Consider the following 12,467-nt stretch of genomic DNA (forward strand, 5'->3'; position numbering starts at 1 on the left):
TTCTGGGTTCCTCCACTACTGGGAGTGTGTTTACTGGGGTGCTAAGTCCCCTTTGTTGCATTATCTGGCCCAACCAGTGAGCAGTGGTTTGTAGCTGGAGAGCCATGGTTTGAATGTCTTGGTTAGACAAGGTCATGGTGGGAGTATTCCCTGCCAGGCTTGGCGAGGGATTAAGAGAAATAGGTGTTTGGTTATTCAACGTTGTAGGGCTAGAAAAGGAGAACTGCTGCCCATCTTGGGCAGAGCTCAGGTCATTTGGAATATTAAGGTTACTGTCTTGGTGGTTTGCCATCGTGGATCTCAGTGGGTTTTGAAAGTGAAAACTCCGGTGATGAAAAGATCTCCTTCGTTTTCCCACAGACGGCGCCAATTGATGATCTGAGATCCAATAGAATAGGGTTTTACAAGGGTTTTGTATTACAGATTAAGGCTTAAGCTTTCTGAGGAGGGGACTCCTCTTTTATACATTGTCTTGCTTGCTGGTGACGTGTAAAGGTCTCTCCAGGATTGGGCCACGCGTCTCTGCCATGCGGATTCGGAGGTACTAGGGTATCAGCTGCCTGCTCCATGCGTAACGGCCTCTGATTCTCCTCGTGCGTACGTTCGAGCGGATTTGCCAGGCTGTTTGGTGAATATTTCTCTGGATCCTGGGCTGGGCCGCGAGTTGGGGCCAGACGCTAAGCCTGAATGGAGAGGGCCTGCTTCGTGTGGGCCAGGCCGGCTTGAGTGAAGAAGATGGGTCGAGCCCGGCCTTGAGGGTCGGATGAGCCAGGCTCGTTCTGTATATCAGATGTGTGGGCCTCTACGTCATGAGCCTTGGGCCGTGGTCAAGCCCCTAGTCCGGGGTGAAGGAATCCAGCGGTCATCACCTGCATTATTAACAGTCAAGAGTATTAAACTACAGTATAACAAGGTAGAAACTAACTGTAGGTGTTGAAAATGCACATTTACTGCAAGAAAGAAGAATGTTACAGGCAGTGCAGCGACATAACTTACGTTTTATCAATCAATGAACACTATGTCAACACGTGTTTCAGTTTGTCTAACCCAATAGAAGAGGCAAGATATACTCAAAGAAGCATAACAAGTTGTCAACATAACCTAAATTAGGTTGTGCCAGATCTTGATTCTGCATGCTAAATGCCTGAATATTCTCTATCTAGAGGTGCACCAACACTCACAATATAAACCTGTCCCTTTTCAGAGACAGGTAACATAAAATATTAACAAAGTGGTGGCTCTGATCTATAACTTGGTCCTTGCAGAAGATTGAGCATTCCCATTAAGAGAGAAAAGGGAAAAAAAAGGAAAGGTGGGGGGGAAGAAGAAGATTAACGTCTAGCGTACTACTTTCCCTTTCCTTAACAAGTATGGATTTCATTTCATCAAATGATACGTTCATCATTTCAGTTCTCCATTATATCAGAGGAACATGCAGTGAAAAAGGAATCAGGCAAAATAGATCCATTGTCCCTGGGAAAACGGGTAGAAGTGCTGCACAAAAACTGTGATACGACATTCTGGGATTTTTTCTGAGGGTTCAAGTGAAGCTTTACAAAAAACTCCAGGGGAGAGATATAAAATTCATCATGCTCATTTTATTCCCAATGGTGGACAGACAAAAAATTGGGTCCTTTATATTATAAATAAATGCAACTAATGTAACTAGAAACCTGTAAATACAAAAATTAAATGGGGCAAGCTGAAGGCAAACCATTAATACGAAAAAATGTTTTTTATACACATCCTCAGAAAGGATAGGCCATGATTCAGAACCACACATTTCTGGACTAGATCATAAAACTAGGCACAATTTAAGTTGAATCATCTGGACTATAACCCAGCTATGCATCCCTGGAGAATACAGAGCTTATCTACAGTCAATTGTAAAACATCATTTGCTAATAATTTTTGAACATCTTAATGTATGAAAATGAATTCCAAAATTAATATATTAATGCCAATTCGGCCAACCAGTTCAACTGCAATGGAAATTAGCCCAAGCAACCATCAACCATCTGAGGTCTTCCACAAGTTAAGACACAACTTCTTCTACCAAAAAGGATTGCCTTAGCACTACTTCTGAGACCCAAATCTTTCAAGTGGTTGATAAGATAACACAACTTCAGGATGAGACAAACCAGAAACAATTACTGTCACAAAAATATTATTAATACAAGTTATTGCTATCGTAATTATATTTTCAACAACCATATATATGTGAATGATTAGTGGATGTTGCTTTAGCCTATGTGTGTATGGCTGAATTGAGCACTACTAAACTTAAAAAACCATTTTCAGTCAACAGATATCACCCATGAATCTCGGGTAGCCATCATGAAGCTTTACATTAATGGATGCAATAAATGAAGAGGGTCCAAAGGCTGGCACCGCCAAGAATTTCTAACACAGTATTTGCACCAAAATCATAGTTGTCAAATTGAGATTCAAATCGAAATCTTTATTTTATAAATCGAAAATTGATTCGAAATCTTTATGATATATAGTTTTTTTGTTATAAATTATCAACTCTGAATAGTGATCACTATATATATATATATATAGGGAAACTCTCATTTTAATTTGATCAAATAATTAATTAATAATAAAAGCAGCATATTAAAATATTATAAATATAAATTGTCATAACTTAACAACTATAATTAGTTAAGAAAATTAACTGGAAAAAAAAAGCCAAGAAGAGGGAGAGGGAAGATAATGGTTGGTGGAAGAAAAATAGCTAAGGAAAGGTTTTATACACACATTTTTATAACAAAAATGAATATCTTAAATTTTGAAAATATAAGGGCTAATAAACTCTTTTAAATAATTAATTTCATCAGGTGAAAATTCTTTGATTCATCTTATTCACTATCAATTTTTTTGATTTAGTCATATATTTAGATTCGAATTAATTTGTTGGAAAATAGATTTGAATGGAGAATTGTAAAATTCTGATAACAGTGCCAACAATTACAACAATGGTTGCCACTGCCATTTTGTTGCTGAAGTCTGTACTGAGAGTATGCTTCTTACTTCTTTGTGCAATGTAATACAGTCCTATTCCAACTGACATACCAAGATATCTTAACACTACAAGCTTGAAGAATATCTCCATGGAAGAGGGAAAAAAACAGAGGAGAATATTGCACTTAATGCACTAAATATCTTGTATACAATGATTTATGAAAATATATTACAAAAAGGACGTTGTATAGATAATAGAAATTCTAAAAGCATAATTCCTTTAATAACTGAATAACCTAATGATATCTTCTATTCATAAATTAGAACAGAAACTTTAGTGCACCTGTATGAGTTCATGAAGCATTTGATGCTGCTGGTTGTTAAATACACAAACCAGCTGCTGTTGAGACTTAATATTGCATGAGAAGCTACAGCTCCCAAAAGGAAAATGCTCACCAATCTCACTGTTCTACTTTCAGCTTGTCAGATAAATCTTTCTAATAATTAATTATCTTAGGCATAGCTCTGCTTTGCTCGCCTTATTGACTAAAATTCGACTGATCACCTTTTGATTTTGTCATCTGACATTCAGCCATTTGCTTATTTGATAACCAAGTACTCAGCATCTCATCTATCTTTGGGTCTGGCAATAATTGTGTTTGCTTCATATCTGTGTAATATTTGTAGGCTGCCTCCAACTTTCCATTTAAGAAGAGCCCATGTATGAGCACAATATATGAGCTACGATCAGGACCTATCCCGTTCTCACTCATTTCATTCCACAACTTAAACACATCATCAAACTGCCGCCATCGACAAAATTTTCTAATCAACATGATATAAGTATCAGTAATTGGCTGGCACCCCATCTTTCTCATCTTCTCCAATAGTGCAAAAACTTCTTCCCCTGTTCTTAGAATACGGAAGAATGCATGGTAAGTTCGTATAGTCGGAGAGTGACCACGCTGTAACATCTCATCAAAGACCCCTCTGGCCTCATCTATTTTTCTTGCCTTGCATAAAGGTTTGATCAGTGAATTGTAAGTGACAGTATTAGGAGCAATACCTTTATCTTCCATTGCTTTCATGAGATTGATAGCTTCCTTCACATGTCTAGCTTTTGCGAGAGCATGAATGACAGCATTGTAGACCTTCCTATCTGGTTCAATCCTCATTTCATTCATCTGGTTGTACAGCTTGAGCACCTTATAAAGATTACCTGCCTTTGAGTAGCAAGATATGATACTAGCATATGACACAGCATCATATTGAATACCCCTCTTGCACATTTCCCTCCATATTCTGTCTGATTGACGAGGACTACCAATCACATTAGACCAACCATTAAGCACAATATTAAAACTCTTTGTATTAAATGGGAAAACATCTTTCTTTGAAAACATCAAGTGTTCAGCATCCTGCACATTCTTATAGCGACAAAGAGCAGATAAAAGACTTTGAAACTCCTCAATCCCCACATCAAATTTAAACCGCTTATATGCATAAAAAGTGTTTATAGCCCGACCAACATCATGCACTGCACAATATCTTCTAATCATAATAAGCAAAGTCTGTGGTACAACAAGAGAAACACCGGTCTTAACCCCTCTCATCTCATCGATCAATGACCATGCTGTATCGAACTTTCTCATTTTAGCAAGAATAGAAATCATAGAATTATATTCACGCACAGAATGGACATAGCCTGGCTGCCTTCCAGCCCACAGAAAGAAAGTAAATGCTGCCTCCCAGTCATTTCTTACTCTAGACAGTACCTCCTGGACCAACTCCTGTGAGACCTTAACGCCACATTGCTCAATCTTGTTCTTCATTTCCACACGATTATCACCCAGTTGATTCAATATATTCACAATGGTCTTCACGTCCTCAACAAAACTAGCATCTCCTAAATTCAACTGTGTAATGTTATCATCATCGTCATCTTCGTTAGAGTCACTAAAATCATTTTCACTGGAACATTCCTCTCGCCTAACGGAAATTTTAGGTGCAGTTGGGATTTCAAGATCTGAGGAAGAGAAAGAAGAGAAAGCCACTGAAAATTTTGAATCGAAAGGCCCCATCACAGTGGTTTCAACGGTTGAAATTGCAATGTGGGTTAGCACTTGGTGTGATGAAATGAGACGGGTAGGGGCTAGACCTGAAAATTTCTTTATGTTCGAAGTTAGAATTCTAATAGACCGCATTTTCAGTGATTGGCTGAGCTTTTAAACCAGAATAATGGAGCACAAATCTATGGTCACCGCTTGGAGCACAAGATGTTTGTAAAAATGACTGAAAGAAGAAAAGAAACTGTTTCTTCAACGCTAAATGGAATTAATAAGAAATTATACCTCCATTTGTTAAGAACCACGCAGTTACCCTCATTTCAAACGGCGGATTGGCTTCGAGGTTAAAACAGACCGGGAACGGCAACCGCAGTTCGAGTTAAATTTGCTCGCCAGTCGCTGTTACGATTGGCTTTTGTATATTTATTACTGGCGCGCAGGCGGAATACCTGTGGTTCAGCAAGTGCCTTCCAAATTGGGCCGGACCAAATGAAACAATACAATGGACGAGGGTTTATTTCATAATTTTTTTAAAACAAACATAAAATTTATTTTATCACACTATTTGTTATTAAATGTATTAATAATGTCTAAGAAAAAAATTAAAAGTAAAACACAACATATAAACTCAAATAAGAGCATCCTCACATCACAAGCCTACTCCATTTTCAATTACAGGTTATATTTTATACAATATTTAAATAATTTAATATATAAATCAAGATTTTTTATTTAGCAAAACAAATTGTCAATTAATTTATTTTATTTCTAAGACTACTAAAACTAATTTGTTAATTACACTCGAATTAGCCACCTAAATAGACTTGCATTAAATTAGAGATCATTTAATTTACTTAAAATTTGACAGATCAACGAATCAAGCTAAAAAATTTCGAAAATCTCCAATCAGACGATTTCTCAAAGTTTAGTTTGAAATTGTGTTCAAGTGAACTGCATTTGGACCCGTAGAATCTCTCTCCAACGGAAAGAAATTAGAAATAGCCTAACCTTAGCCTTTTAACTTGAGCAGTTAATTGGTAAAATGAAGTAATTGAATTGAATCATTCTCTCCAAAATTATAAATCGTAACGTTTTGTAACGTAATTACGAATGATGATAAATGGAGCTATTTCTTTCTCATTATTCCTGTGATATAAGGCCAAAACCCAATTTCCATTTCACGTGCTGGTGATTTCTCAAGCATTTATAACTCTGTAAATCTGCTGCAAGCTGCAGATGCGAGGAACCAGGTGCCAGTGCCATGAATTTCCACTCGCTGATTAAACAGGATGCAAATTTTAGAATCATGTTGATAATGACACTGCCTCTATTGCACTGCCCAGTGGCCAGGCAGCTTCAACCAGGGAATCCCGGTACTTGATTTTCTTCACCAATGTAATTTCTTGCCATCGTTCAAGAGCTATCAAAGAACACCGCATAAGAAAATATTAGAATCCTAGGCATGGAGTGATTGTGAGATTTCACAACTAACTCATATGGCTATGGGGACAACTTACCAAATCCATCTACAAGCAATGTATACTGGTAAACAAGATCCATACATAAGTATGGCAGGTTACCCTCCTCAACACGTTGATATGCAGATTTCGCATCCTCAAGTTTAGTTTCACATGCGCGGTTAGCTGCCTCCTCAAAATCTGCAGGATGAACCTTGGCAACAGGTAGAGCAGGATCGATAAAACCAGCCTATAAAAATCAACAATTTGGTTAGCACACCGAGTTGGATAATGTAAAATTTTTAATAATCTCTTCAGCAACCAAAACTAAGAAATTAATAATACCTCAGCAGCCCTGTCAAAAAAAAATGAAGCAACGAACAGATTTTTTTGTCCATCCCCACCTCCACCATTCCATACTCCACCAAATGTGCATTTCATGTGCGTGCATGCCGAGCCGTTAACTCTGAGAGCCTTCAGAGCAGAACTCCTGCATCCTTCAAAGCTTGAACCAGAAGCAGCAGCTGATGCTTTATACTTGATTCCCCCATACTTGTAAACCCCTTTAAATTAAGGAGGCAAAATATCATGATTAGTTTTTAAACCCAAACTAAATACCAACACGTTGCATGCATGTCATTGCATATGCCACTCCTAGCAACTTGTGCGTTGGAGAAAGGGATAAATGAGTGGAAGCAGGACAATTATTCATGAATACTGCAAACCATTACATGTTTCATGATCACCCTAAACAGTCATGCATATAGATTGTATTGAACTATTGCCAGTAACCTTACGTCACAAGAAAGACCTCCATTACCCTAGTCTTTTGATTAACAACAGTTTCAAACATGTCATTCTAAAGCAGATAGTTTTAAAAAGTATAATCATTTGCACTCAAAATAAGTTAGAAAAGACATCGCATATCCTACTCCCTCCGGAATTCAAGATTTTTACAACTATCCTCCCACTTTTGCAGAATGTATATGAAAAATAAATTACCATAAGAAAGAATGAAATCAGGAAGAACATAGCATGTCATTTCATGTGACAATAAAGTTGCACAATTGCCAAAGTTCTTATTTCAAGAAAGCTGAACCGTTGGCGATGACTATCATATAAACGATTATCTTTGAAAAGGATACCAAAATCTTCTAGAAAAGCAAATTATGTGATAGAACAAAAAAAGTAAAGAAGTTATTTCCATTAATATCAGAAGAGAAGAGTAACAACAGAAAAATTGAAGTTCTTCACTTACCATCATAACCAGCCAAGATGCATGCACTGTCAGAACCTTCAGAAACTTTCAAAATTTCTGCTCGAGCAGCCAATAGACCATAGTGAAGGTAACTGCAGCAAATGTCAAAACCAGATTAACCAATCAAATAATTTTCTTACTGCTTATTGCTTGACAGTATTATGAGCATCCAAACAACAGTTATTTTAGAACATATAACAAGCTTAAAAGAAAATTTGAAACACAAATGAGGGCCTGCAGTTATGACAGGCCCATGAAGTGATAAACCAAGAAACTTCCAGTTAAATAATCACAAGGTCAATTTATTGAAGAACAGAGGAACCTGTGAACATAAAGGTAGTAGTCAGTATCCATCAGACGCATTTCTTTTATATATGAATCCTCTCCATCTGATACCCTTGGAGCCTTTTCAGCATCTGCCTTAGTGATAGCATATGCCATTTGAACAGATCCACCACCAAGATCAACCACACCAACTGTTTCAGAAAATGGTCCGCTCAATTTTCCTAATAGGTAATTTATTGTCACCTGCAAAACAAGACAGAGGTGAGTGAAGGACTTAACCATTAGAAGTGAAGGCAAATAAATGATAGGTTATCAGTGGCAAATTGTAAATCAGTATGGAGCACTTAAATTAGCATCCAATGTCCTCAAGCCCTGGGAAAAGGCAGAAGCATAGAAATAGGAAGCAGAGAATCCAGTACAGGGGAGAACAGCATTGGCAAGGACAGATGATGAAAAGCTAATCCAATTAGTAGGCTGCAATTTTGTTTTAATTCTAGCAAAGCCTTCTCTCTTGGGATTACTATTATTCAAAGCAGTTCCAATTAACACACTCAAAAGTCAAAACGCTTCAGAAGCCATTTCAAGGGCCCATGTGGTTCAGAAACTGGGGTAACCTGGTCTACTTCTTTAAAGCTGATGTGTGTGGCTTGGTTCAGCTAACTGGACATTGTCAATGAGCATAAGGAGAAGGACAAACTGTAACATGCCCGAGTAAATGATCATAGCTTGACAACCAAGCAAATGGTAGAAGTTAAATGGTGGAAAACCAAGGCTGAAAACAACAAGGAAGCATTGTTTAGGACAGGATGTCAAAGAAGTGAATTTATCCAAATGAATTTAGTAGATAGGAAGTTTACTTGATTATAGTGTGTTGAGGATCAACAATATGCATTCCATATTTAAACACTAGAATAAGTTCTGATCTGGTCACTTGGGCAGTTGCCTAAAATGGTGAGACATGCATAAGAATTTTTCCAGCTTATAGGTACTACATATCACCAGACTTACCATAATGTACACTGCTAAAAACCTAACAATCTAAAGAAATATTTGCATGAATACAACTATTGATTTAAGAACTATAGGCCTAAATGAAAAATGTTTAGCAGTCAATGCATACCCATTCATAAGAACCTTCTTGAGACCCATCCAAAACAGTTACTCCATCTACCTCAGATTTCAGGCTACTCTTATCTTTCAGAAGATCCTTAACCTTTAAAAAAGAAATTCAAATAGTAAAATTACAACAGCATGATAAAAAGAGAACACAAGAAACAAATATAAATTGATAGAAGGCTCACCGCATCCAAAATTCTATCAGAAGCCTCAACTCCCAATGCCCTCAACCCTGCAGTAGCCTACATGGAGATGAAGAAGCCAATTTCACGAATTAAGCAATGTATTCAATGTCATTAAAAAACAAATATCAAAGACAAGCATTCCAAATGAATGATAACACCAGAACCTATCCAAATTCACCCACCCCAACTCTGACAGGAGTTTTTGATCGTTGCTCTTTGGGCACTACACTTTCAGCTTTATCAAGCAGGGAAAGAAGAGAACTAGCTGCAGCATGTGGGTCACTTGCATATGCACTCAAACCTGGTTTAACCTACAAGATGAATATCAAGACAACATTATAATTAAAACACGATCAAGAAAACACTGGAATTCGTTAATTATAACAAACACACAAGCAAACTAACTTCCCGACGCACTGCTGACATTTTAAAACCACTAATCTATTTTCTCATAGAAGAAAATTATAGAAACTTCAACAAAAATCTTCCAAAATATTAAACAATATGTGCTGAACTTATCAACCGTTTCAATGCTAGAAAACAAGAATACTAACAGGAAGAAAAATACTTTGCTCGCTCTAATACAACAAAATTAACTAATTCCAATTCTAAAGATGAAAAAAAAAAAAGAAAGAAAAAGAAAAGTCAGATCTAAGTCAAGTTTCCCTTAGTGCAAGAATAATCAAGAAATTATAAGAGGAAAAAGGTTTATAACCTGGACAAAAAGCTCGAGATCTTTGCCAATGGGAACAAGATCCATATTTCTATCAAAACAATAGACATGCACTCTACTCCCTGAACTTCCCGCATCAAAAATAACCGCGTATCTCTTTACATCCTTCAAATTGGGCGACATCTTCCGGTTATTAAACTCGTACTCCTCCACGCCAGCAGCCGGAGAGCGACTTGGCATAAAGAATAAGACAAATACGATCAAGAGGAGCGGGATCGAAATGACAAATAGGACTCCCCGATACCTGTGGATCTTATCGAACAAGGACTCATGCCGAGGCACCGGGCGCTTCATCTTCTCGGACGGCATTTGGTGGAGAAGGTGATCGGAATGGGTGGGAGAAGTGGCGGCGGCGGCGGCAGAAGTGATAGTGGCAGATGAAGCGCCAGTTTCGATCAGTTCAGCAGAGGAAGGGGAGCGATAACGGATCTGGCCGTTGGCCGCGGCGGTTGCCTTCAAGGACTGCGCTGGTTCCTGTGATGGATCCAGCTCTCCTTGTTTATTAAAATATTACGTGAAAAATGAATTGAGGGATGAATTGTGGCGATGAGAAGAAAAAGCAAGAAAAGATATTCGGGTGCAGAAAATGAAATGATGGAGAAATGAATTTGAAACGACAATGTCGTATTACGGTGGGGAGGGTGGCAGTTGGTGTTCAGCTTAGGATGGGATTAATCAGTTATTTGTTTTAGGAGAATGAAAGAGGAAGTTATGGGCGAGGCGCGGCAAGTTCTTCGTTTTATACTGTGAGCAAAGAGCGGAGACTTTTAGGATTAGTGTAAAGTTTAAACAAAGTGGATTCTAATTTCAGAGAAATTAGCGCTCAAGTGTGTATTCCTTTCCTTTTTTTTTATTTTTGGGAAAATATATTCCTTTCTTTGTATTTCAAGTAATAATTAAAATATGAAATTAATTTTTTTAAAAAATTTATTATTTAGTTATTATATTATGAAGTCTCATAATTTTAAAAATAATAAAATATTATGGTTTTTAGTTATTAGCAAAATTAATTAGTTAATTTTTATAATTTTTAAAATCAATTAAAATATCACTTATTATTTTAAAATACAATCATTTAATTTTTCTGTTAATAAGTGTTAATATATTATATTAATAATTTTAAATAAAAAATTATAAATATTTTCCTTAATTAAAAATAAATAATTAAATTAAAAATATCAAATCAAACTTGTCCCATATATATATATAATTTTGAAGAAACTCTAAATTTGCTCTCATCTCTCTCACCCTTCAGTCTCTTTTCAACTATGGCTTCTCCCCTCACTCTTCAATCTTGATACATCTAAAATGCCCTTCTGACTGTTTTTCTTTTTTTTTTTTTTTTTTTTTAACTCTAGTTCGCATTTTTAGATCTCTTCATCTTTGTTGTTTTTGGATCTTCCAGATTAATGGTTGCCTCCTTACTACTAATCACTTTTTTACTGATAGGCGCTTTGTTTGTGGATGGCCTCTCTCTCTCAATCAAAATGATGAATCATAATCACCTTTTGCTATTTCAAATCTCAAAGTTTTTTATTTATAAGGGTATATGGAATTTGTTAGCTTGATTATTTCGATGTATAGTGAATTTATGGGTTTGGTGTTTGTAAAAATTTTTTATATTGATGAATATTACTTCAATAAAATTTGATTGTGGTTGTTTTTATATTTGATGTACATTAGATTTAATTTATTTATGAAATTTGAAATTTAATTTCAAAGATTATTGATTATATTGAAGAGTAGTGAGGAAGCCAATTATAATTTAAATATGGGAATTGGAGAAAACTGTTAATTTAGATTAATAGTTATGAGTCTGAAATCAAAGAGAATATTTTAATGGAAATGGAGGACGAAGTGGAGGGTGGAGTGGTTTTGAATTGATAAATTTCATTAGATGAGGATAAACATGTGAATGTTTTGAAGGAGAAGGTTATTTTTGGAATTTGAAATTATTCTATAACAATTTTTTGAAGGAGAAGGTTAGTTAAATAAATATATAACAATTTTTTCGACATTGCATTATATGTATGCCAAATAATAACAAATATTACAGTAAACATTAAAGAGAAAACAAAGTCCATGATATTCAATTTGGCAGTAACGGACCTTAATTTGCCACGATATCAACCCACATATTAACATTTTGAGAAATAGACGTGAAAATATCAGTCAATTTTCAAAATAGATAGCATAGATGCCCGAAGTTTCCACAACATTGAATACCTAGGGTTTTAAATAGTATTGACTAAAATAATAAAATCAATTTCATATTCAATTTATATAAAAACAACATTAATAATCAATTTATTAATAATTGACAAACGCCACACTTATTTCATAACTCCATGTATAATTAAACCAATACTATTAATAATAATTATAAAAATAAGTATTGGA

General features: G+C 35.9%; 2 protein-coding genes across 3 annotated transcripts; both read right to left on the bottom strand.

Annotated features, from left to right (window-relative positions):
* Positions 1–489: 489 nt before the first annotated feature.
* On the bottom strand, positions 490–5,938 carry LOC110623504 (pentatricopeptide repeat-containing protein At5g15010, mitochondrial). 2 transcript variants are annotated; one of them, XM_043960062.1, is made up of 2 exons: positions 3,311–5,938; positions 490–869 (listed from the first exon to the last, which is right to left on the bottom strand). In XM_043960062.1, exon 1 carries the CDS (start codon positions 5,169–5,171, stop codon positions 3,507–3,509), a length of 1,665 nt encoding a protein of 554 aa, XP_043815997.1. In that variant the 5' UTR covers positions 5,172–5,938; the 3' UTR covers positions 490–869; positions 3,311–3,506. The 2 variants fall into 2 exon arrangements, with proteins under 2 accessions (XP_043815997.1, XP_043815998.1); XM_043960063.1 differs by lacking the exon at positions 490–869 and having other exon boundaries at positions 2,802–4,993; positions 5,319–5,938.
* A 131-nt stretch (positions 5,939–6,069) lies between these two features.
* Positions 6,070–10,799, bottom strand: LOC110623614 (apyrase 2). Its single transcript, XM_021768614.2, has 9 exons — positions 10,050–10,799; positions 9,517–9,645; positions 9,335–9,391; positions 9,154–9,246; positions 8,071–8,276; positions 7,749–7,840; positions 6,836–7,053; positions 6,551–6,740; positions 6,070–6,453 (listed from the first exon to the last, which is right to left on the bottom strand). Exons 1-9 carry the CDS (start codon positions 10,374–10,376, stop codon positions 6,338–6,340), a joined length of 1,428 nt encoding a protein of 475 aa, XP_021624306.1. The 5' UTR covers positions 10,377–10,799; the 3' UTR covers positions 6,070–6,337.
* Positions 10,800–12,467: the final 1,668 nt, after the last annotated feature.

Source organism: Manihot esculenta, chromosome 9, assembly GCF_001659605.2.
Source record: "Manihot esculenta cultivar AM560-2 chromosome 9, M.esculenta_v8, whole genome shotgun sequence".
Classification (NCBI taxonomy): Eukaryota; Viridiplantae; Streptophyta; class Magnoliopsida; order Malpighiales; family Euphorbiaceae; genus Manihot; species Manihot esculenta.